The following is a 23,147-nucleotide window of genomic DNA, read 5'->3' as shown; positions in this document are numbered from 1 at the left end:
ATGCTAATATTAACATAATTTCATTTTTAGCCGTTTACATGGGTAGACACTGATATGAACACATAGCACTATCATGCTAGGTGTTAGCATATTCCATTTTAATGTTAGCATTTCCAATATGCTAATATTAACATAATTTCATTTTTAGCCGTTTACATGGGTAGACGCTTATATGAACACGTAGCACTATCATGCTAAGTTTTAGCATACTAACTTCATAATGTTAGCATTTCTAGCATGCTAATATTAACATAATTTAATTTTTAGCCGTTTACATGGGTAGACACTGATATGAACACATAGCACTATCATGCTAGGTGTTAGCATATTCCATTATAATGTTAGCATTTCTAATATGCTAATATTAACGTAACTTAATTTTTAGCCGTTTACATGGGTAGACACTTATATGGACACGTAGCACTATCATGCTAAGTTTTAGCATACTAACTTCATAATGTTAGCATTTCTAGCATGCTAATATTAACATAATTTCATTTTTAGCCGTTTACATGGGTAGACACTGATATGAACACATAGCACTATCATGCTAGGTGTTAGCATATTCCACTATAATGTTAGCATTTCTAATATGCTAATATTAACATAATTAAATTTTTAGCTGTTTACATGGGTAGACACTTATATGAACACGTAGCACTATCATGCTAAGTTTTAGCATACTAACTTCATAATGTTAGCATTTCTAGCATGCTAATATTAACATAATTTCATTTTTAGCCGTTTACATGGGTAGACACTGATATGAACACATAGCACTATCATGCTAGGTGTTAGCATATTCCATTATAATGTTAGCATTTCTAGCATGCTAATATTAACATAATTTAATTTTTAGCCGTTTACATGGGTAGACACTGATATGAACACATAGCACTATCATGCTAGGTGTTAGCATATTCCATTATAATGTTAGCATTTCTAGCATGCTAATATTAACATAATTTAATTTTTAGCCGTTTACATGGGTAGACACTTATATGAACACGTAACACTATCATGCTAGGTGTTAGCGTGATAACATGAGTAGCATTTGTAGCGATTTGAAGTCATCTTTTTGAATGTTGGCTTTACCTCCACGCTCACCGTGGCCTGCATTTCCCCACTCCACCAAATTTGACATGTCTGAAACACACACCTACACACAAAGCCGTCTCCCCAGCGACGGCTCGGACCCCCCCCCCCGCCTCATCTTTCCCCACATAGACACGCACGCGCACCAACTTAGCTCAGCCCCTCTTTACGCCCCCCCGTGCCCCAATACCAGTCACCCGTGTGGGCTTTTTAATAAGGTGGATGTAGGAGTTGGTCTTGCTCTCTTCTGGGTGACGCGGATCGGAAGGGCCTCCTCGTACTTAAACACCAAAGTCTTAGTTGTGTACGATTTTCTCGACTTTTTTATTTTTTTTACCCAATTGACTCAAAATAGGAGTCATGAAGTGGACCTGGGTGCTGGTGGCCGTTTTCTTGTCCTTTGCGGGGATCTCCTGGGGTAAAGACAGCTTGGACTTCCCCGAGTATGACGGCAAGGACAGAGTCCACGACCTCCACGTCAAGAACTATAAGTCCGTGATGAAGAAGTATGACGTCATGGTGGTGTACTACCATGACCATCCCGGATCCACCCGCGTCGCCCAGAGACAGTTTGAGATAGAGGAGTTGTCCCTTGAGGTAAGACCAGTTGGGAATTATGGGTAATGTCAAGAAATCAATTTCAATATCAGAAAATATTGGCTTAATACTGACTTTCATGGAATTACCTTGGTAATATTACATAGCCGGGTGAAAAATAGCTTGTCCGCTGAGTTAAGCCGAGCTGGGAATTGTGGGTAATGTGATGAGAACGGCACCCGCATCAGAAAATATTGGCTTAATATTGACTTTAATGGAGTTATCTAGGAAAATGGCATAGCCAGGTCGGAAATAACTTGTCGCTTAACATAAGCTAAGTCAGCAATTGTGCATAAAGTTAAGAGATCCCATACATAAGAAAACTTTGATTTAATACTGATTTTAACTGAGTTATGTCGGAAAATAACATAGCCAGGTGGAAATTAGCTCGCCCCTTAACATAAGCTGAGTTTTGGGAATTGTGCGTAAAGTTAACAGATCCCATACATAAGAAAACTTTGACTTAATACTGACTTTAACTGAGTTATGTCGGAAAATGACATAGCGAGGTAGAAAATAGCGTGTCCCTTTACATAAGCTAAGTTAGGAATTGTGCGTAAAGTTAAAAGATCACATACATAAGAAAACCTAGCCCTAATATTGACTTTGACTGAGTTATGTCGGAAAACGACATAGCGAGGTGGAAAATAGCTTGTCAATTAACATAAGCTGAGTTAGGAATTGTGCGTAAAGTTAAGAGATCCCATACATAAGAAAACTTTGCCTTAATATTGACTTTGACTTAACTCAGTAACTTAGGTAACTCATAACTCACTTAACTTAACTTTAACTGAGTTGAAGTTCAGCTCAGTTAACTTAACTTTAACTTAGTTATGTCGGAAAATGACATAGCGAGGTGGAAAATAGCTCGTCAATTAACATTAGCTAACACTGCCTTTAACTTAACTCAGTAACCTAACTCATAACTCAGTTAACTTAACTTTAACTGAGTTAGGTCGGAAAATGACATAGCGAGGTGGAAAATAACTTATCCCTTAACATAAGCTAAGTTAGGAATTGTGCGTAAAGTTAAGAGATCCCATACATAAGAAAACTTTGCCTTAATATTGACTTTAACTTAACTCAGTAACTTAACTCATAACGCAGTTAACTTAACTTAACTTAACCTTAACTTTAACTCAGTTAACTTAACTTTAACTCGGTTAACTTAACTTTAACTGAGTTATGTCGGAAAATGACATAGCCAAGTGGAAAAAACTTGTCCCTTAACATAAGCTAAGTTAGGAATTGTGCGTACAGTTAAAAGATCCCATACATAAGTAAACTTTGCCTTAATATTGACTTTAATTGAGTTATGTCGAAAAATGGCATAGCGAGGTGGAAAATAGGTTGTCAATTAACATAAGCTAATATTGACTTTAACTTAACTCAGTAACTTAACTCATAACTCACTTAACTTAACTTTAACTGAGTTAAAGTTAAGCTCAGTTAACTTAACTTTAACTGAGTTACGTCGGAAAATGACATAGCGAGGTAGAAAATAGCTCGTCAATTAACATAAGCTAATATTGACTTTAACTTAACTCAGTCACTTAACTCAAAACTCAGTTAACTTTAACTGAGTTACATTGGAAAATGACATAGCGAGGTGGAAAATAGCTCGTCAATTAACATAAGCTAATATTAATTTTAACTTAACTCAGTAACTTAACTCATAGCTCAGTTAACTTAACTTTAACTGAGTTATGTCGGAAAATGACATAGCGAGGTGGAAAATAGCTCGTCAATTAACATAACCTAATATTGACTTTAACTTAACTCAGTAACTTAACTCATAACTCAGTTAACTTAACTTTAACTGAGTTAAAGTTAAGCTCAGTTAACTTAACTTTAACCGAGTTATGTCGGAAAATGACATAGCGAGGTAGAAAATAGCTCGTCAATTAACATAAGCTAATATTGACTTTAACTTAACTCGCTAACTTAACTCATAACTCAGTTAACTTAACTTTAACCGAGTTAAAGTTAAGCTCAGTTAACTTAACTTTAACCGAGTTATGTCGGAAAATGACATAGCGAGGTAGAAAATAGCTCGTCAATTAACATAAGCTAATATTGACTTTAACTTAACTCGCTAACTTAACTCATAACTCAGTTCACTTAACTTTAACCGAGTTAAAGTTAAGCTCAGTTAACTTAACTTTAACCGAGTTATGTCGGAAAATGACATAGCGAGGTAGAAAATAGCTCGTCAATTAACATAAGCTAATATTGACTTTAACTTAACTCGCTAACTTAACTCATAACTCAGTTAACTTAACTTTAACCGAGTTAAAGTTAAGCTCAGTTAACTTAACTTTAACCGAGTTATGTCGGAAAATAGTGGTGGAGGTGGAAAAAAGCTTATCCCTTAACATAAGCTGAGTTTTGGATTGTGCGTAAAGTTAACAGATCACATACTTAAGTAAACTTTGCCTTAAAACTGACTTAAATTGAGTTATGTCGGAAAATGACATAGCGAGGTGGAAAATAACTTGTCAATTAACATAAGCTGACTTAGGAATTGTGCTTAAAGTTAAGAGATCCCATACATAAGAAAACTTTGCCTTAATATTGACTTTAACTTAACTCAGTAACGTAGCTCATAACTCAGTTAACTTAACTTTAACTGAGTTGAAGTTAAGCTCAGTTAACTTAACTTTAACTGAGTTATGTCGGAAAATGACATAGCGAGGTGGAAAATAGCTTCCCAGGGAACGCTGACAGGTGAGGTCTTCAACATGTGTCACCAGCCAGTGGTGTGTTATCCACCTGAAGACAGAGAGCTGAGCTGTAAGGACTTAAGATACGGTGCCGTTGGGCCAGGCATGGGCGTGTGCAGTTTCAACTCGGCGTATGCGTGCACTGACGCACCTCCTTCGGTATATGTGCCATACCTCGGACCTGTCTGTCAACAGCACACGCCGCACATTCCTCATGGCGAAGCATGACGTCATCATTTATCACATATATGTGAAGTATTAGCTAAGTAGGGTTGTATTTTATTTTGAAAATCCTGCACCTGTCATGCACATAAAATACACTGCATGCATTTTGTGCAATATTTACACCAGTAAATAATTATATGCGGCACAAAAATAGCATTATTGTAAATCATTTACGGGCCGTCTGGGCTCAGTCTCGGGGCCCACAAGAGGTTCTGGCTTCGGTTGTGCAGGCTCAGCTCCGGGCTGTGATTGACACTTGCAGTACTGTACTTGTCAGCGGATCTCCGAGAACCGGAACATCACTGCCAACTCACCAAAATAGTCCCTGGAGCCGGTGGCGGCTCGGAGGCTATATTAATCCCGAGCTGCTTCTGTGGCGGGCCCAGCACCCCACAGAAGGCTTGTATTTCTCAGTATTAATGTATTTATATTCACGTGTGATGGCTTTTATTTTTTAGTAAGATCTGATAAAAGTAAAGGTTGAAGACGTTTTGTTTGATAAACGTCGAAAAAGTGTGATTTTTTTTTAAATTTTGCCTAATGAAGCTATGGCGGTCACTATTCATGTCAACGATCATAAATTGTGTGTTAATAAGAACGCCAAGTATAAATTTCCACCAATATAGATGTGTATTCACTTCCTCTTTGGACTTCGTGGTATCAAACCGCGTCATCCGAGGAGCATTCAATGTCATCGGGATAACGGGATGTCATCATCATCCCTTTTTTTTTAATGTTACCAGGTTAAAAATAAACCTCAGGTAATGAAATCGCATCCTGTATTTGGTACAGGAGACGATGTTTAAACTGATTTCATTTTTAAAACCGGGCCACGTGTTTACATACCGGACACGTGTGCAGCCAAACAAAGTGGGCCAGCCGCTCATCCGTTTCCTCTGGGAATGCGGCGCTCCCATTGGTGGACGGGACTGTCAGTCATGAGGTTCAAGTTTCATACGGATTTAGAAAGTGCATAAGCAGCGCAGCTGATAAGAAGGCTTTTATGGTCATGAAATAAGGAGGTCAGACAAGTCTTGTCGAAAAGAAGCACATGAAAACAGTGTGGGAATTAAGGGGGGGGGCGATCCAACTATCGATATCGATATCAGTATCGGATTAATGATTAATGTTTTTTTTTTTCAGTTCTGTTCTTGCTTAGTTTGACATATTTTGTCCAAATTTTGGAACTCGCACAACAAGGACCCGAACAGCAAATCTGCATCACAGACTCGACAAAACGAACGATTCACTGACTCACAGGTGCTGGACAAAGTCATGAATTACACTGACTCATGTATGCACGACAAATTCACTGACTCACGGTGTAACTGGTTACCCATGTGACTCGAGTGAATTGAGTACCCGATACACTACACTTGAGTGACTCATAAGAACTCGAGTCGACAAAACGAACAGTTCACTCAATGAAGACTCGAGTTTGATAACTCGCGGGTGCTCAACGAAGACTCGAGTTTCACTGACTTGTGGGTGCTTGATGACAACCCAAGTTTGTCTGACTCCACAAAGACTCTGGTTTCACTGACTCACGGGTGCTTAGCTATGGCTTGAGTTTCACTGACTCACGGGTGCTCAACAAAGACTCGAGTTTTGCTGATTCACGAGTACCCTGCACAGACTCGAGTCTCACTGACTTGTGGGTGCTTGATGGCAACCCAAATTTGTCTGACTCCGCAAAGACTCAAGTTTCACTGACTCACGGGTGCTCAACAAAGACTCAAGTTTCACTGACTAACGGGTGCTCAACAAAGACTCAAGTTTCACTGACTAACGGGTGCTCAACAAAGACTCAAGTTTCACTGACTCAACAGTGTAACTGGTTACCCATGTGACTCGAGTGAATTGAGTACCCGATACACTTCGGTGAGTGACTCATAAGAACTTGAACTAGAAGAACTCAAGTCGACAAAACAAACAATTCACTCAATGAAGCCTCGAGTTCACTAACTTACGGGTGCTAAACGGAGACTCGAATGTCACTGACTCACGAGTACCCCACACAGACTTCAGTTTCACTGACTTGTGGGTGCTCAACAAAGACTCAAGACAATCCAAGTTTCTCTGACTCCAGGAAGACTTGAGTTTGACTGAGTCACGGGTGCTCAACAAAGACTCGAGTTGCACTGACTCACCTATGTTACTGGTTACCCATGTGACTCAAGTGAATTAAGTACCCGATACACTTCGGTGAGTGATTCATAAGAACTCAAGTTGACAAAACGAACAGTTCACTCAATGAAGACTCGAGTTTGCTAACTCGCGGGTGCTCAACAAAGACTCGAGTTTTACTGACTTGTGGGTGCTTGATGACAACCCAAGTTTCACTGACTCACGGGTGCTCAACAAAGACTCGAGTTTTACTGACTTGTGGGTGCTTGATGACAACCCAAGTTTCACTGACTCACGGGTGCTCAACAAAGACTCCAGTTTTGCTGACTTGCAGATGCAGATTAAGACATGAGTGACTCAGAGGTGCTCAACAAAGACTCAAGTTTCACTGACTCATGAGTACCCCGCACAGACTCGAGTTTCACTGACTCACAAATGTAACTGGTTACCCATGTGACTCGAGTGAACTGAGTACCCAAAACAAACAATTCACTCATTGAAGACTCAAGTTCGTTAACTCGCAGGTGCTAAACAAAGACTCGAGTTTCACTGACTCATGAGTACCCCGCACAGACTCGAGTTTCACTGACTCACAAATGTAACTGGTTACCCATGTGACTCGAGTGAATTGAGTACCTGATACACTTCGGTGAGTGACTCATAAGAACTCAAGTCGACAAAACGAACAATTCACTCAATGAAGACTCAAGTTTGATAACTCGCGGGTGCTCAACAAAGACTCCAGTTTCACTGACTTGTGGGTGCTTGATGACGACCCAAGTTTCTCTGACTCCACAAAGACTTGACTTTCACTGACTCACGGGTGCTCAACAAAGACTCGAGTTTCACTGTGTTTATGTTCCAGCTTGCAGCCCAGGTCCTGGAGGAGTTTGACGATGAGGACATCGGAGTCGGACTCATTGATGCGAAACTTGACAAAGCTCTAGCTAAGAAATTAGGTAAGTCCTACTTTAGATTGAATGACTTTTCTCCGCGTACTCCGGTTTCCTCCCACATTCCAAAAACATGCTAGGTTAATTAGCGACTCCAAATTGTCCATAGGTATGAATGTGAGTGTGAATGGTTGTTTGTCTATATGTGCCCTGTGATTGGCTGGCCACCAGTCTGGTAAGAGGTTTGTATCAGGTACATTTTTTGGGTGTTAAGTTGCTGTGTGATGAATTTAGTGCTGTTGGTAGTGACAACATCATAACTGTCACTGTACACTGGTATATTTGCACATTTGCCATCTAGACCTCACAGCTGGGAGACCCGAGTTCAATTCCAGCCTCGGCCATCTCTGTGTGGAGTTTGCATGTTCTCCCCGTGCATGCGTGGGTTTTCTCCGGGTACTCCGGTTTCCTCCCACATTCCAAAAACATGCTAGGTTAATTAGCGACTCCAAATTGTCCATAGGTATGAATGTGAGTGTGAATGGTTGTTTGTCTATATGTGCCCTGTGATTGGCTGGCCACCAGTCTGGTAAGAGGTTTGTATCAGGTACATTTTTTGGGTGTTAAGTTGCTATGTGATGAATTTAGTGCTGTTGGTAGTGACGACATCATAACTGTCACTGTACACTTGTATATTTGCACATTTGCCACCTCGACCTCACAGCTAGGAGACCCGAGTTCAATTCCAGCCTCGGCCATCTCTGTGTGGAGTTTGCATGTTCTCCCCGTGCATGCGTGGGTTTTCTCCGGGTACTCCGGTTTCCTCCCACATTCCAAAAACATGCTAGGTTAATTAGCGACTCCAAATTGTCCATAGGTATGAATGTAAGTGTGAATGGTTGTTTGTCTATATGTGCCCTGTGATTGGCTGGCCACCAGTCCATGGTGTACCCCCAGCTGGGATAGGCTCCAGCACCCACCGCAACCATCGTGAGGACAAGCGGTAGAAAATGAATAAATGACTTGTCTATGACTACGTCCATAAAACAAAAACAGCTGACCTGCTTCTCGGATCTCCTAGGCCTCGAAGAGTCCGACAGCCTCTACATCTTCACAGAAGATGAGGTCATCGAGTACGACGGAGAGCTTGCGGCGGACACGCTTGTGGAGTTCATCTATGATGTTCGTGAGGATATAATCTCACAGTTAATAGCCCTCAGTTTGACTTGACTTGACACTTGCTTTCCAAGATGGCGGCCTCTTACTCTCATTTCCTCTTGTCTCTCTTCTCCATTTCCTGCGCCGTGTCTTTTTTCCTCCACAGCTTCTTGAAGACCCGGTGGAAATTCTTGACAACAGTAGGGAACTGAAAGGCTTTGAGAAAATCGAAGAGGACATCAAATTGGTGGGCTACTTTAAGAGTCACAAGTCAGAACGTAAGACTCTGTACTGTGATGGCATGAAAACCTACACTGTGCTTTGCAGCTTTTTGGATCAGTGATTGACATGCCTTGTTTTCATAACAAACCCAAGATCAGGCTCAGCTTGCATTCTCGTCGTGATAGCCATCGATCACGCGTCGTCGATGCCATTCGTGCCTTTGACGGCGGCATGTCTCGTTTCAGATTTCGTGGCTTTTGCTGACGCCGCTGAAGAGTTCCACCCTCACATGAGGTTCTTTGCAACCTTCAATCCTAAGGTGGGTAATTATGATTATGATATAACCATGACTATAGATATCTGAGACTACCCCCAACTGGAGAAAAAACAATCAACAATAATATTCTAAACTATTTTATAACCTACAAGGTATGCTGGGAAGTTACCCAGCATACCTTGTAGGTTATAAATGAATATTAAACTGTATAAAACAATATTTTTGCGATTATTTTTGCGATTATTTTTGCGATTATTTTTGCGATTATTTTTGCGATTATTTTTGTGATTATTTTTGCGATTATTTTTGTGATTATTTTGATTATTTTTGCAATTATTTTTGCAATTATTTTTGCAATTATTTTTGCGATTAGTTTTGCGATTATTTTTGTGATTATTTTTGTGATTATTTTTGTGATTATTTTTGTGATTATTTTTGTGATTATTTTTGCGATTTCGGACGGTATCGAAATAGACGCTCACACGCTAATATAAATGCAAATCTATACTATTCTATGCTCATTTACAACCCGCAAGGTATGCTGGGTAACTTCCCAGCATACCTTGTGGGTTATAAATGAATATTATACTGTATAAAACAATATTTTGCAACTATTTTTGCAACTATTTTTGCAACTATTTTTGCAACTATTTTTGCAACTATTTTTGCAACTATTTTTGCAACTATTTTTGCAACTATTTTTGCAACTATTTTTGCGATTATAGCGAAGCAGAGCTTCGCGGGTTATAAATGAATATTAAACTGTATAAAACCAGGGCTCGACAATAACAATGTACCGATGGCCCGGGGCAAGTTAAAACAAAATTGGGGCAAGTAAATCCAATCAGTGATATTCCCATCGGGCAAGTGCACTTTGGAATGCCATACTGCAAAGAGTTTTTTAAAAGTGGTTCTTGTTGGGTGTTGGTAAAACACGGACTGCATAATTCCGGTGGTAATTTGCAAACCAATCCCTGCAAATCTTGAAATGGACCAATCAGAATCGTTTATTTAGACCACGATCCACAATCCGTGTTTTACCCACACCCGTTCTTGTTCGCAATCAACCAATCAGTGATCGATTGACTAGGAAAACATTATCATGGCGTCCCTGCCAACATGGTCTAATTCTTCAACAACTTGTGAAGGAAAACAGCAAAAAGCGATGAACCAGTGCCTCCTAAACAAGTATTTTATTAGCGGCAGCAAATCAAATGATGGCACAGGTGAGTGAATCACATTGCTGTGACAATTTGAAGTGGTCGCAATGAAACACCACCCATTAGATCCAATACCAAGTGCTGATTTTGCACAAGCTACAAAATCTAGCGCTTCCATTTCTCTGTGGATTTTCCTCACCTTTGCTTCACAAATTATTGTTTGACCAATTGAGCATTTTTTTCTGGATTGAAAACACTTTACTAGTACACAAATGTGTCTATTCAATAATGTTTCATTGTGGTGCACAACTTCTAAAAGGCAAAGTGCCTAGAAGTCTCTTGACAATCCAGATTTCCATGCTACGTCATGATCTATGTAGGAAAACAACCGCAAGAAATGATAATCATTTCATCTTTATTTGAGATTCTCATGTGATGCCACAAAAATGAGATGATATCATTATGGCAGTCTTTTCATTTTACATGGGGCAAGTTCGGGCAAGTAGTTCTCACCTTAAGGGTTCCCCATGGGCAAGTCATTTTTGTTTTTAATGTAGAGCCCTGAAAACAATATTTTTGCGATTATTTTTGCGATTATTTTTGCGATTATTTTTGCGATTATTTTTGCGATTATTTTTGCGATTATTTTTGCGATTATTTTTGCGATTATTTTTGCGATTATTTTTGCGATTATTTTTGCGAGGAAGTTACCCAGCATACCTTACTGGTTATAAACTAATATTAAACTGTATAAAACAATATTTTTGCGACTATTTTTGCGACTATTTTTGCGATTATTTTTGCGATTATTTTTGCGATTATTGCAAAGCAGAGCTCACCAAGGGTTGGGTTGTTCACCCACGAACGGGGAACTTGAGCTGGGATCAGTCCGTCGTGACACAGGTTAGCTTTATCCTACTGATGCCGATTTTTTTTTTTGCGATTATTTTTGCAACTATTTTTGCGATTATAGCGAAGCAGAGCTTCGCGGGTTATAAATGAATATTAAACTGTATAAAACAATATTTTTGCGATTATTTTTGCGATTATTTTTGCGATTATTTTTGCGATTATTTTTGCAAGGTATGCTGGGTAACTTCCCAGCATACCTTACTGGTTATAAACTAATATTAAACTCTATAAAACAATATTTTTGCGACTATTTTTGCGACTATTTTTGCAACTATTTTTGCGATTATTTTTGCGATTATTGCAAAGCAGAGCTCACCAAGGGCTGGGTTGTTCACCCACGAATGGGGAACTTGAGCTGGGATCAGTCCGTCGTGACACAGGTTAGCTTTATCCTACTGATGCCGATTTTTTTTTGCGATTATATTTGCGATTATTTTTGCGATTATTTTTGCGATTATTTTTGCGATTATTTTTGCGATTATTGTGAAGCAAAGCTCACGGCTAGGGGACCAGAGTTCAATTCCGCCCTCGGTCATCTCTCTGTGGAGTTAACATAGCATCTTGCCATGTTGCACGAAGGAGGTTACGCAATCTATGTGCCTTGAAAGATCAGTGAAAATCATCAAAAATGGCCGATACAGAGAGGGACGGCTTTTGAAAAATGTCTGTGATCTGGAATTAAATGTATGCCATATATACGTCTGAATCTTACGGTGAAATAAGAGGTCAAAGGTACTCCTCCAGCCGCTCCTCTTTACAGATACTCTCCAAATCCTGAACGCTTTGAGGCTATCGCTTGGCAAGTCTATGATACTTTCTGATACTGTGGTTTTGTCTCTTTTGGTGCGTTCACTGTCACCAACAGGTTGCCAAGGCTCTGGAGCTGAAGCTTAATGAGGTTGACTTCTACGAACCCTTCATGGATGATCCCGTCGTCATCCCAGGAAAACCCTACACCGAGGAAGAGCTGGTGAAATTCATCGAAGATAACGACAGGTGAGTCGAATTGTGGAAATGGATCCTTACGGGAACGCCGAGAGTAACGTGTCATTTCCGTGTGCTGTTCAAGGCCAACTCTGAGGAAGCTGCAACCCCACAACATGTATGAGATCTGGGTAGGAACACAAAAAAACGATTATTTTTTTGCTTTGTTTTTTTTCCAAAAACCGTACTGATTGGGTGCGTTTTTTTCCCAAGGAGGATCATGTTGACGGTGAACACATCATCGCTTTTGCTGAGGAGGCCGATCCCGGTACGTGAACGTCAAAATAAGTACTAACGAACAAAACGGCCTCAACACGGTTTTCCCCTTTCCAAAGATGGCTATGAGTTCTTGGAGATCCTGAAGCAAGTTGCAGAGGACAACACAGACCACCCTCACCTCAGTATTGTCTGGATTGATCCCGATGACTTCCCACTGGTAGGAATCATTTCCTGTTTTCCATTTTCCAACTTTTCCCACATGAAGGACGGTGAATTCCTGACTTGTATCCTTGTGGTCGGTTTGTTACAAGGAGTGAGAGACGGGTTTACTGAGAATTGAGGACATCAAACTACGCTTATGTTATGTTATCACTGAGATGATCCTTTCACATGTTCAAGGATAACATCTTTATCCTCCATTCACATGTTTTCAGGTTAAAACGGCAGGTTTCAACCTTTTATGTACATGAAAACGACATTCTAGGTGACATTCTTTTGTTGCCTTGTTCTCCAAAAGTGGCTGCACGGTGGACAAGTGGTTAGCACACAGGCCTCGCAGCTAGGGGACCCGAGTTCAATTCCACACTCGGCCATCTCTGTGTGGAGTTTGCATGTTCTCCCCGTGCATGTATGGGTTTTCTTCGGATACTCCGGTTTCCTCCCACACTCCAAAAACATGCTAGGTTAATTAGCGACTCCAAATTTTCCATAGGTATGAATGTGAGTGTGAATGGTTGTTTGAATCGTCAAAGTAATTCCATTTGGTCATAAGTCTAGACGACGCTTGGAAAACGGAAGACGAGGGACTTATTTACTTTATTTACTTTCTTCTTCTATTGTTTGCCGTGTTCTGTGTCTATTTATAGCGTCACAAACAATACTGGGAGCGAAAATTTATATTTTCATATTTTTCATTTTTCATATTGTGCTAGGTGTTAGCATGCTAATGTTAGCACATGCTAATGTAATTATACCAACATTTTTAGCATTTTCAGAGGTAGGCACTTATACACTTAGGTCTTTTATGCTGGCTGTTAGCATGCTAATGTTATCAGGTTACCACATGCTAACATAATTATACCAACATTTTTAGCATTTTCAGAGGTAAGCATTTATACACTTAGGTCTTTAATACTGGCTGTTAGCATGCTAATATTATCATGTTAGCACATTCTAACATAATTATACCAACATTTTTAGCATTTTCAGAGGTAGGCACTTATACACTTAGGTCTTTTATGCTGGCTGTTAGCATGCTAATGTTATCATGTTACCACATGCTAACATAATTATACCAACATTTTTAGCATTTTCAGAGGTAAGCACTTATACACTTAGGTCTTTTATGCTGGCTGTTAGCATGCTAATGTTATCAGGTTACCACATGCTAACATAATTATACCAACATTTTTAGCATTTTCAGAGGAAGGCACTTATACACTTAAGATCTTTTATGCTGGCTGTTAGCATGCTAATGTTATCAGGTTACCACATGCTAACATAATAATACCAACATTTTTAGCATTTTCAGAGGTAAGCACTTATACACTTAGGTCTTTTATGCTGGCTGTTAGCATGCTAATGTTATCAGGTTACCACATGCTAACATAATTATACCAACATTTTTAGCATTTTCAGAGGTAAGCACTTATACACTTAGGTCTTTTATGCTGGCTGTTAGCATGCTAACATTTTCAGGTTACCACATGCTAACATAATTATACCAACATTTTTAGCATTTTCAGAGGTAGTCACTTATCCAAACACTTAAGATCTTTTATGCTGGCTGTTAGCATGCTAATGTTATCATGTTACTACAAGCTAACATAATTATACCAACATTTTTAGCATTTTCAGAGGTAGGTCTTTCATGCTGGCTGTTAGCATGCTAATATTATCATGTTACCACATGCTAACATAATAATACCAACATTGTTAGCATTTTCAGAGGAAGGCACTTATACACTTAGGTCTTTTATGTTGGCTGTTAGCATGCTAACATTTTCAGGTTACCACATGCTAACATAATTATACCAACATTTTTTTCGAATTTTCAGAGGTAGTCACTTGTACAAACACTTAGGGCTATTATGGAACGTGTTGGCATGCTAACGTGTTGGCATGCTAACATTTTCAGGTTACTACATGCTAACATAATTATACCAACATTTTTTAAATTTTCAGAGGTAGTCACTTATACAAACACTTAGGGCTATTATGGAACGTGTTGGCATGCTAATGTGTTGGCATGCTAACATTAGCATGCGTGTTTTCATGGTCAAAAAATCTAAATATGTAGGTAAAATCAATGTAGGATTTCATATTTCCGATGTAATTCACAATATGGATGAACTAATTTGTAATGTTTTTTTGTCAAGCGTTAAGATTTGGACTTTGAAGGCACCACGGTTACGCGCTATGAGACGCAAAAGTGAAACCTACACATAATAGATAGATTATGATTTTCTTTTCCGCATTCGTTTCAGTTATTGGTTGTGTCGTAGTTCACTTAGCCAATCCCGCCTTTCACTCAATGTCAGCTGGGCTGGGCTCCACCCCCTTTTGTGAAACGGTGATAAAAGGATGAATGACCATTCCATGATTCCTTCCCGTCCCTGCAGCTGGTGCCTCACTGGGAGAAGACTTTTGGAATCGACCTGTCCTCCCCGCAGATCGGTGTCGTGGAAGCTGATGATGTAAGTTAGTCCTGGCTGACTTGTCAAAGCTTAACGTGCGGTACTGACGCGGGGGTTTCTCGTGGCGGCAGGCGGACAGCGTTTGGATGGACATGGACGACGGCGATGACATGCCGTCTGCCGATGAAGTGGAGGACTGGATTGAGGATGTTTTGTCCGGGGAAATTGATCCCGACGATGACGACGAGGACGATGATGACGACGATGATGACGACGAGGACGATGACGACGACGATGATGACGACGACGATGATGACGACGACGATGATGACGACGACGACGACGACGACGATGATGACGATGACGATGATGACGACGACGATGATGACGACGATGATGATGATTATTAATGAATTAATATCAATCTGACCAATGCAGTTTCAACTGGTATCATCAAGATCAACATCATCCTCATTTCGATCATAGATACAGTGGAACCCGCTTATGTCGACAACACGCTTATGTCGACAACACGCTTATGTCGACAACACGCTTATGTCGACAACACGCTTATGTCGACAACACGCTTATGTCGACAACACGCTTATGTCGACAACATAAATGTCGACAACACGCTTATGTCGACAACACGCTTATGTCGACAACACGCTTATGTCGACAACACGCTTATGTCGACCAACTCTTCAAGTCCCGGTCTCGCGAAAAAAATGCCCGCTTAAGTCGACCGCCATCATCTGTTGATGTAAAATGTCCTAAAAAAAAATAAGTCTGTTTATGTTGACATGGGTTGTAGTTTTTGTCAACGTTGCGACATACCTACACAGCATTCAGCACTAAGTGACTTCCTGCTCAGCGTAAAGCCAGCTTCACAATATGCTGGCTGTTAGCATGCTAATGTTATCATGTTACCACATGCTAACATAATTATACCAACATTTTTAGCATTTTCAGAGGTAAGCATTTATACACTTAGGTCTTTAATACTGGCTGTTAGCATGCTAATGTTATCATGTTAGCACATGCTAACATAATTATACCAACATTTTTAGCATTTTCAGAGGTAAGCACTTATACACTTAGGTCTTTTATGCTGGCTGTTAGCATGCTAATGTTATCATGTTACCACATGCTAACATAATAATACCAACATTTATTATTGACGACGACGATGATGATGATTATTAATCGATTAATGTCAATCTGACCAATGCAGTTTCGACTGGTATCATCAAGATCAACATCATCCTCATTTCGATCATAGATACAGTGGAGCCCGCTTATGTCGACAAACACGCTTATGTCGACCAACTCATCAAGTCCCAAAAAATGCCCGCTTAAGTCGACCGCCGCTTCTGTTGATGTAAAATGTCCTAAAAAAATAAGTCTGTTTATGTTGACATTTGGTGTAGTTTTTGTCAACGTTGCGACATACCTACACAGCATTCAGCACTAAGTGACTTCCTGCTCAGCGCAAAGCCGGCTTCACAATAAAAGCATGGCAGTATCAACTTGGATATTTACCATAGAAACTACCGACATACACCCACTTGAATATTATGGAGGTTGGGGGAAAGGAGGGGGGGGGGTGTCAGCCTCCGAAATAAAACTTTATTGTCCATCGTAGTCAACACAATTAGCGTAGCAGCTCCGGTAGATGTGAGTTTAAATTGAAATAACAGAAAAATAGCAACAAATCAGCCATCTTATGTTTATGTCGGTTAGGCGTCAACATAAACGGGTTCCGCTGTAACATCTCTTCATTATATTATCCGATTTCTTTGACCACCCCGCCCATATATAGCCCAAGTCCGCACAATCAAAACAAACAAGTCAAGTCAAATCCTTGCACTTGCTTGCTAGCGCTTTTGATACGATTGGTGTTTATTGGTGCAAAAAAAAAAAATAACAACAGTCCAATCTAAAAGGTGCTAGCCGCTTTTTTTTTTTCCACCGACGTGTGTTGAAGTTTCACCAGCTGCCTCTGTCAAGTCATTGTGACCCTGCACATCAAATGGACGTTCTCTACCGCCACAGCGTAGAAGGATAGCCATCTTTTATTTTTGTAACAAGAGAGATTACGTACTGTGAAGTCTTAAATAAAGGACAGCTTGGACAGAAACAGCCATTACTGTGTTTTAAGAGTATTCTCATTTTAATCCATGTCCTTTGGTTGTCTTCGATAAAGACTAGATAGGACAGCTCTGGTCTGAGGGGGATGGATCGACACATTTATCCTCCCAGGTAAAGGAAGGCCCCAAATAAGATATTACATATTACACAAAAATAGCTGAGATTTTGAAAATAAAGTCAGAAATTTATGAGCATTAAGTCGTAAATGTACAAGACAAAAAGTTGTTAATTTGCAAGAAAAACGTTGTAATATTCAGAGGAAAAAAAGTTGTACATTTACAAAAAAATACATTACCAGAAAAAAATTATCATTTTTTTTTAATGTTGGATAAAAGGACTATAATATAATATAATATAATATAATATAATATAATATAATATAATATAATATAATATAATATAATATAATATAATATATTATAAATAATTTCAAAATTTACGAGAATAAAGGTTAAAAGCGTAAAATATTATTATTACAAGGAAAAAAAACTCTTAGTATTACAAAAATAAAATGGTAAATTTAGGAGAATAAAGTTATACATTTACAAGAAAAAAAATCTACATTTACAATAATAAATTTACGCACGACTTTATTCTCGTACATTTTAAACTGCGGTGCGACACATTAGAAAAACAAATCTAAGATTTTGAGAGTAAAGTCATACATTTAGGAGTATAAAGGTGTATATTTACAAGAAAAAAGATAAAGATAAGAAAGATAAGAAAAATAAGACCATAAAAACTCATGTGTGACTCGTGATAACAGTTAAATTAACATTATAGTTTAAATTCTAATGGTATTATATCTATGACCAGTGATAATCCGGCATTATTAAAATTAAAATGAGAGAATGCTTTGAAAATAAAAGGAACCAGGCGGAAAAGCGTTTACGCCATTTCCTGTCAACGTTTAAACTGGCGCTACGAAGTACGCATGCGCTCAATAGTGATGGGAATTTCGGTTCTTTTGAGAGAGTCGTGATTTTTCTTTTCTCGGCTCCATAATTGTTCATGAATTTTTGTTGCCATTCCAAAACAGGACTTTCTCAAATTATGTTGCACCGCTCTCCGGACATCACCCCTGGAACGTATATGTAACCCCTCCCTCCATTCTGTGTCGACACATAAAGCACAAAAAGAGTTGTCTCAAAAAGCCGGATCGTTTGCTTACTGCGTCGCTTCCACTCGTTACGCCCATTACTCGCTCGAGCCATGTGGTTGTTGATATCTTTTTAAACAAACCTTTCGTGAATTATTCTTTTATCATTTTTCATTCAAGTGGGGAAACAAAGACAAAATGTCAGCGGACGTGGTGAATATCCACGAACAAGTGGAGTCTGTGTTGGGTGCTCTTGTTAAAGTCGCCGCGGTGGAGTTGACTAAACTATTCGAGAGCAGATACCGAGCTTCGGCTGCTGTTGCTGAACCGGAACCGGACTCGGACCGCGATGAGAACCGCAAAAGGGGTGGAAAGTTGGAGTGTAGTTTATGGTCTGGGCAGAAGACCCGCAGCATCGGCGTGCAGGCGGACCGAGATGTCGAGTATCCAAGTATGCTATTCAGTTGTTTATAATAAACACTACTACTTCCTGTTTGGTGCACGGATAGCCTGCAAAGACAGCCGCCGGGGGAAAATGTAGATGTGTTTTATACATTTGCATGCACTAATAATACTTGCAGTTATTACGTGTACTTTTTGTATTTTCACACTTGTAGAACCCCAGTTTAGAGTTTTCTTACTTTTTTACAGATGGTGATTGTTCCCCACAGTGCCGGGAGGAGTTGGAGTGTCGTGTTCTTTCTGCCGCAAACAATCCGAAGGTCAGTCGGTAGAGTTCTAGGATTCTAACTCCCACGCAGAGTGGGAGTTAATTATATTTTTGATATATACTGTTGTTGAACTTCCGGGTTTTTTTTTTTTCGTTTTAAGCAGACTACAGCAGAGTTGAGCGTCCTTGAAACTGATTGTGAGCTGCAAGCTGATTCAACTTTGAACGGTAAATTATTATTTAAGATCCACGCAAACAGTCAGCATTTATCAGGAATAATCCCTTCCACGCCAGACTGTCATAAGGAGTATTTCTTATTGGTATAATAAAACATTTTTATACAGTTGAAGCCATGTTTATGACCTAAATACAGGTTTCTATATTACTAGAGCCCTCTGGACATGAAATAACACCCCTATAGTCACTTTTGCACTCCTTCATTAACATTATGGCGACACAGCGGTCGAGTGGTTAGCGCACAGACCTCACAGCTCGGAGACGAGTGTTCAAGTCCACTCTCGGCCATCTCTGTGTGGAGTTTGCATGTTTTCCCCGTGCATGCGTGGGTTTTCTCCCACATTCCAAAAACATGCTAGGTTAATTAGCGACTCCAAAATTGTCCATAGGTATCAATGTGAGTGTGAATGGTTGTTTGTCTATATGTGCCCTGTGATTGGCTGGCCACTAGTCTGATATCAGGTTTGTATCAGGTACATCTTTTGGGTGTTAAGTTGCTATGTGATGAATTTAGTACTGTTGGTAGTGACATCATAACTGTCTCTGTACACTGGTATATTTGCACATTTACACATTTGCCACCTCACAGTAAGGAGACCCGAGTTCAATTCCACCCTCGGCCATCTCTGTGTGGAGTTTGCATGTTCTCCCCGTGCATGCGTGGGTTTTCTCCGGGTACTCCGGTTTCCTCCCACATTCCAAAAACATGCTAGGTTAATTAGCGACTCCAAATTGTCCATAGGTATGAATGTGAGTGTGAATGGTTGTTTGTCTATATGTGCCCTGTGATTGGCTGGCGACCAGTCTGGTATCAGGTACACCTTTTGGGTGTTAAGTTGCTGTGTGATGAATTTAGTGCTGTTGGTAGTGACGACATCTTAACTGTCACTGTACACTGGTATATTTGCACCTTTACACATTTGCCACCGAGACCTCACAGCTAGGAGACCCGAGTTCAATTCCACCCTTGGCCATCTCTGTGTGGAGTTTACATGTTCTCCCTGTGCATGCATGGTTTTTCTACGGGTATTCCGGTTTCCTCCCACATTCCAAAATTCACAATTCCATGTTTGTCCACTAGATGGCAGAAGACATAATCAACCTGCGTATCCTGAGCTATTTTTTGTTGTTAAATATGATTTTTCTCATATGACTGAAAGCATTCACTTCCCTTTTCGTCTTCACAGGTGGACCTACCCAAAGCTCTCCACCAAAGGAGAAACATCTTATGGTTCAGAATGACCTGAGTGATGAAACCTGTGAAGATAGAAAGTTTGTCTGTCCTCTCCTCCTGAAACCCGACGCTCCTGCACCTCAGCAAGAAGCGAACGTCGAAGCCCACCCTCAGCGCTCAGGTGTGGGCCCGTCCGACAGTTGCAATAGTCGTCCACGGATCGTGTCGCCAAAGAAGAACAACCACCTCCTCCAGGTGAAGCTGAAAGTCTCCTCTCCTGACCAGAAGCTAAAGAGCGAGTGTGCGGTGAAGCTAGTTAACATGCTTACCGTGACGAAAACGGAGGTGAAGATTCAGGAGAACGCCGCCAGCAGTAAAAAGACATGGCCTCTCCCGAAAGATCTACGTCGCCACCAAGGCGTTCACACGGGACACCGCCTTTGTTGCTTCACGCCGTGTGGCAACGGCGTCTGGCGGCTCCAGAAAGTGGTGGCCCGCTCTCGCAACGGCTACGCCTGCGACGTCTGCCGCAAGACCTTCAAGCGCCGCAAGATTCTTCGCCGACACGAACGCTTCCACACGGGCGAAAAGCCGTACGCGTGCACCAAGTGCTCCAAGACATTTGCGCTCAGGAGGAACCTCCGTCGACATCTCAGGTTCCACACGGGGGAGAAGCCGCACAAGTGCACGCACTGCGATAAAAGCTTCCGACTCCGAGATAATCTGAAAGCGCACCTGCGCTTCCACACGGGGGAGAAGCCGTTCCAGTGCAACATGTGCGGGAAGATGTTCAGGATGATGAGGAACCTGGAGAAACACAACCTCACCTCGTGCGGACTCTTCGTTCCGTCCTTCAGGACCATCGCTGGATTGTAGCGGCGACTCGTCGGCGGCAGATCACGTCATTCGCTACCTCAGACTGCCAACACTGTTAGGTCTCCACTCAAGCCGACCCTCAAGTGATAGAGAAGATGGTAGTTGGTTTAGATGGTATACTTGTTTACTCATGTTTTTGTACTTAAAAGAGACAGTGTTTAAAGTATTTTTTTCTCCATACTAGACGTTTAGTATTAGAACTACTGATTTTGATAAGACACTTTTGTAAGATGGTCGTGATTTCATGTTAAGGATGATGGCTTTGTTATAAATAAATACTTTTGTATAAAGTGGAACTGGTCATGTTTTTCAACACAAGGTACCTAGCACTCTATTCAGGGCTATTCCAAGGTGCATTTGTGGCATGTTGTTATTTTTTTTACATTTATTTTTAGATAAGTTATTAAAAAAAAACACACACACACACACACAGCAATGGCAAAAATGGAAAAAACATAATTTTGGTATCAGAGTTGTAATTTTTGTGAAATTAGGTTATAGAAAAAATTACAAGAATTAAGTGAAAATATGGGAAATCAAGTCAAATAATTACGAGATTTCAATCTACAGTGGAAAAGAAAAAAAAAATTTTTTTTACAATAGTCAAAATATTACGAGAAAAAAGTCGCAATTTTCCCAGAATAGGTGACACTTTTGTATCAGAGTTGTAATTTTTGTGAAATTAGGTTATAGAAAATGTTTTGTTACAACAACCAAGTGAAAATATGGGAATTTAAGTCAAATAGTACGAGATTTCAAACTACAGTGTAAAAGAATTTTTTTTTTACAAGAATATCGTTTTACATTTTTTTACAGTTTTACAGTTGTAATTTTTATGAAATTAGGTTATAGAAAAAGTTTTGTTACAAGAATCAAGTGAAAATACGGGAATTCAATTCAAATAATTACGAGATTTCAAACTACAGTGGAAAAGAAAATTTTTTTTTTTTACAAGAATATTGTTTTACATTTATTTTTAGATAAATTATTTGAAAAAAACACAGCAATGGCAAAAATGGAAAGATAACTTTCGTATGAGTTGTAATTTTTGTGAAATTAGGTTATAGAAAAAAAATTGTTACAAGAATCAAGTGAAAATACAGGAATTCAATTCAAATAAGTACGAGATTTCAAACTACAGTGGAAAAGAAAATTTTTTTTTACAAGAATATTAATTTACATTTATTTTTAGATAAATTATTTAAAAAAAACACAGCAATGGCAAAAATGGAAAGATAACTTTCGTATGAGTTGTAATTTTTGTGAAATTAGGTTATAGAAAAAACATTGTTACAAGAATCAAGTGAAAATATGGGAATTCAATTCAAATAATTACGAGATTTCAAACTACAGTAAAAGAATTTTTTTTTTACAAGAATATCGTTTTACATTTATCTTTAGATTATTAAAATAAACACAGAGCAATGGCAAAAATGGAAAAACATAACTTTTGTATGAGTTGTAATTTTGTGAAATCAGGTTATAAAAAAAGTTTAAAAAGTTTAGAAAAAGAATCAAGTGGAAATATTGGAATTCAAGTCAAATAATTACGAGATTTCAAGCTACAATGTAAAATATTTTTTTTACAAGAATATATTCAAAATATTACATGAAAAAAGTTGCAATTTTCCAAGAATAAACTTGTAATATTCTAAAGAAAAACAGTATTTGTATTTTTTTTGCACACGTCGGTCTGTATTCTAAATGATTTT

General features: G+C 39.4%; 2 protein-coding genes across 3 annotated transcripts; both read left to right on the top strand.

Moving 5' to 3' along the window:
* The first annotated feature begins 1,309 nt into the window (after positions 1-1,309).
* Positions 1,310-16,401, top strand: casq1a (calsequestrin 1a). Its single transcript, XM_058066326.2, has 11 exons — positions 1,310-1,692; positions 7,633-7,726; positions 8,742-8,842; positions 8,985-9,096; positions 9,286-9,359; positions 12,255-12,385; positions 12,459-12,504; positions 12,587-12,641; positions 12,709-12,809; positions 15,214-15,288; positions 15,360-16,401. Exons 1-11 carry the CDS (start codon positions 1,456-1,458, stop codon positions 15,636-15,638), a joined length of 1,305 nt encoding a protein of 434 aa, XP_057922309.2. The 5' UTR covers positions 1,310-1,455; the 3' UTR covers positions 15,639-16,401.
* Positions 16,402-18,509: 2,108 nt separating this feature from the next.
* Positions 18,510-21,723, top strand: LOC131125122 (uncharacterized). 2 transcript variants are annotated; one of them, XM_058066328.2, is made up of 4 exons: positions 18,510-18,929; positions 19,130-19,200; positions 19,313-19,376; positions 20,573-21,723. In XM_058066328.2, the coding sequence occupies exons 1-4, from the start codon at positions 18,677-18,679 to the stop codon at positions 21,433-21,435; spliced, it is 1,251 nt and encodes a 416-aa protein (XP_057922311.2). In that variant the 5' UTR covers positions 18,510-18,676; the 3' UTR covers positions 21,436-21,723. The 2 variants fall into 2 exon arrangements, with proteins under 2 accessions (XP_057922311.2, XP_057922310.2); XM_058066327.2 differs by having other exon boundaries at positions 19,310-19,376.
* The last annotated feature ends 1,424 nt before the right edge of the window (positions 21,724-23,147 follow it).

Source organism: Doryrhamphus excisus, linkage group LG6, assembly GCF_037039965.1.
Source record: "Doryrhamphus excisus strain RoL-2023G ecotype Guam linkage group LG6, RoL_Dexc_Guam_v1.1, whole genome shotgun sequence".
Lineage (NCBI taxonomy): Eukaryota > Metazoa > Chordata > Actinopteri > Syngnathiformes > Syngnathidae > Doryrhamphus > Doryrhamphus excisus.
This window is presented reverse-complemented; position numbering and strand designations above follow the sequence as displayed.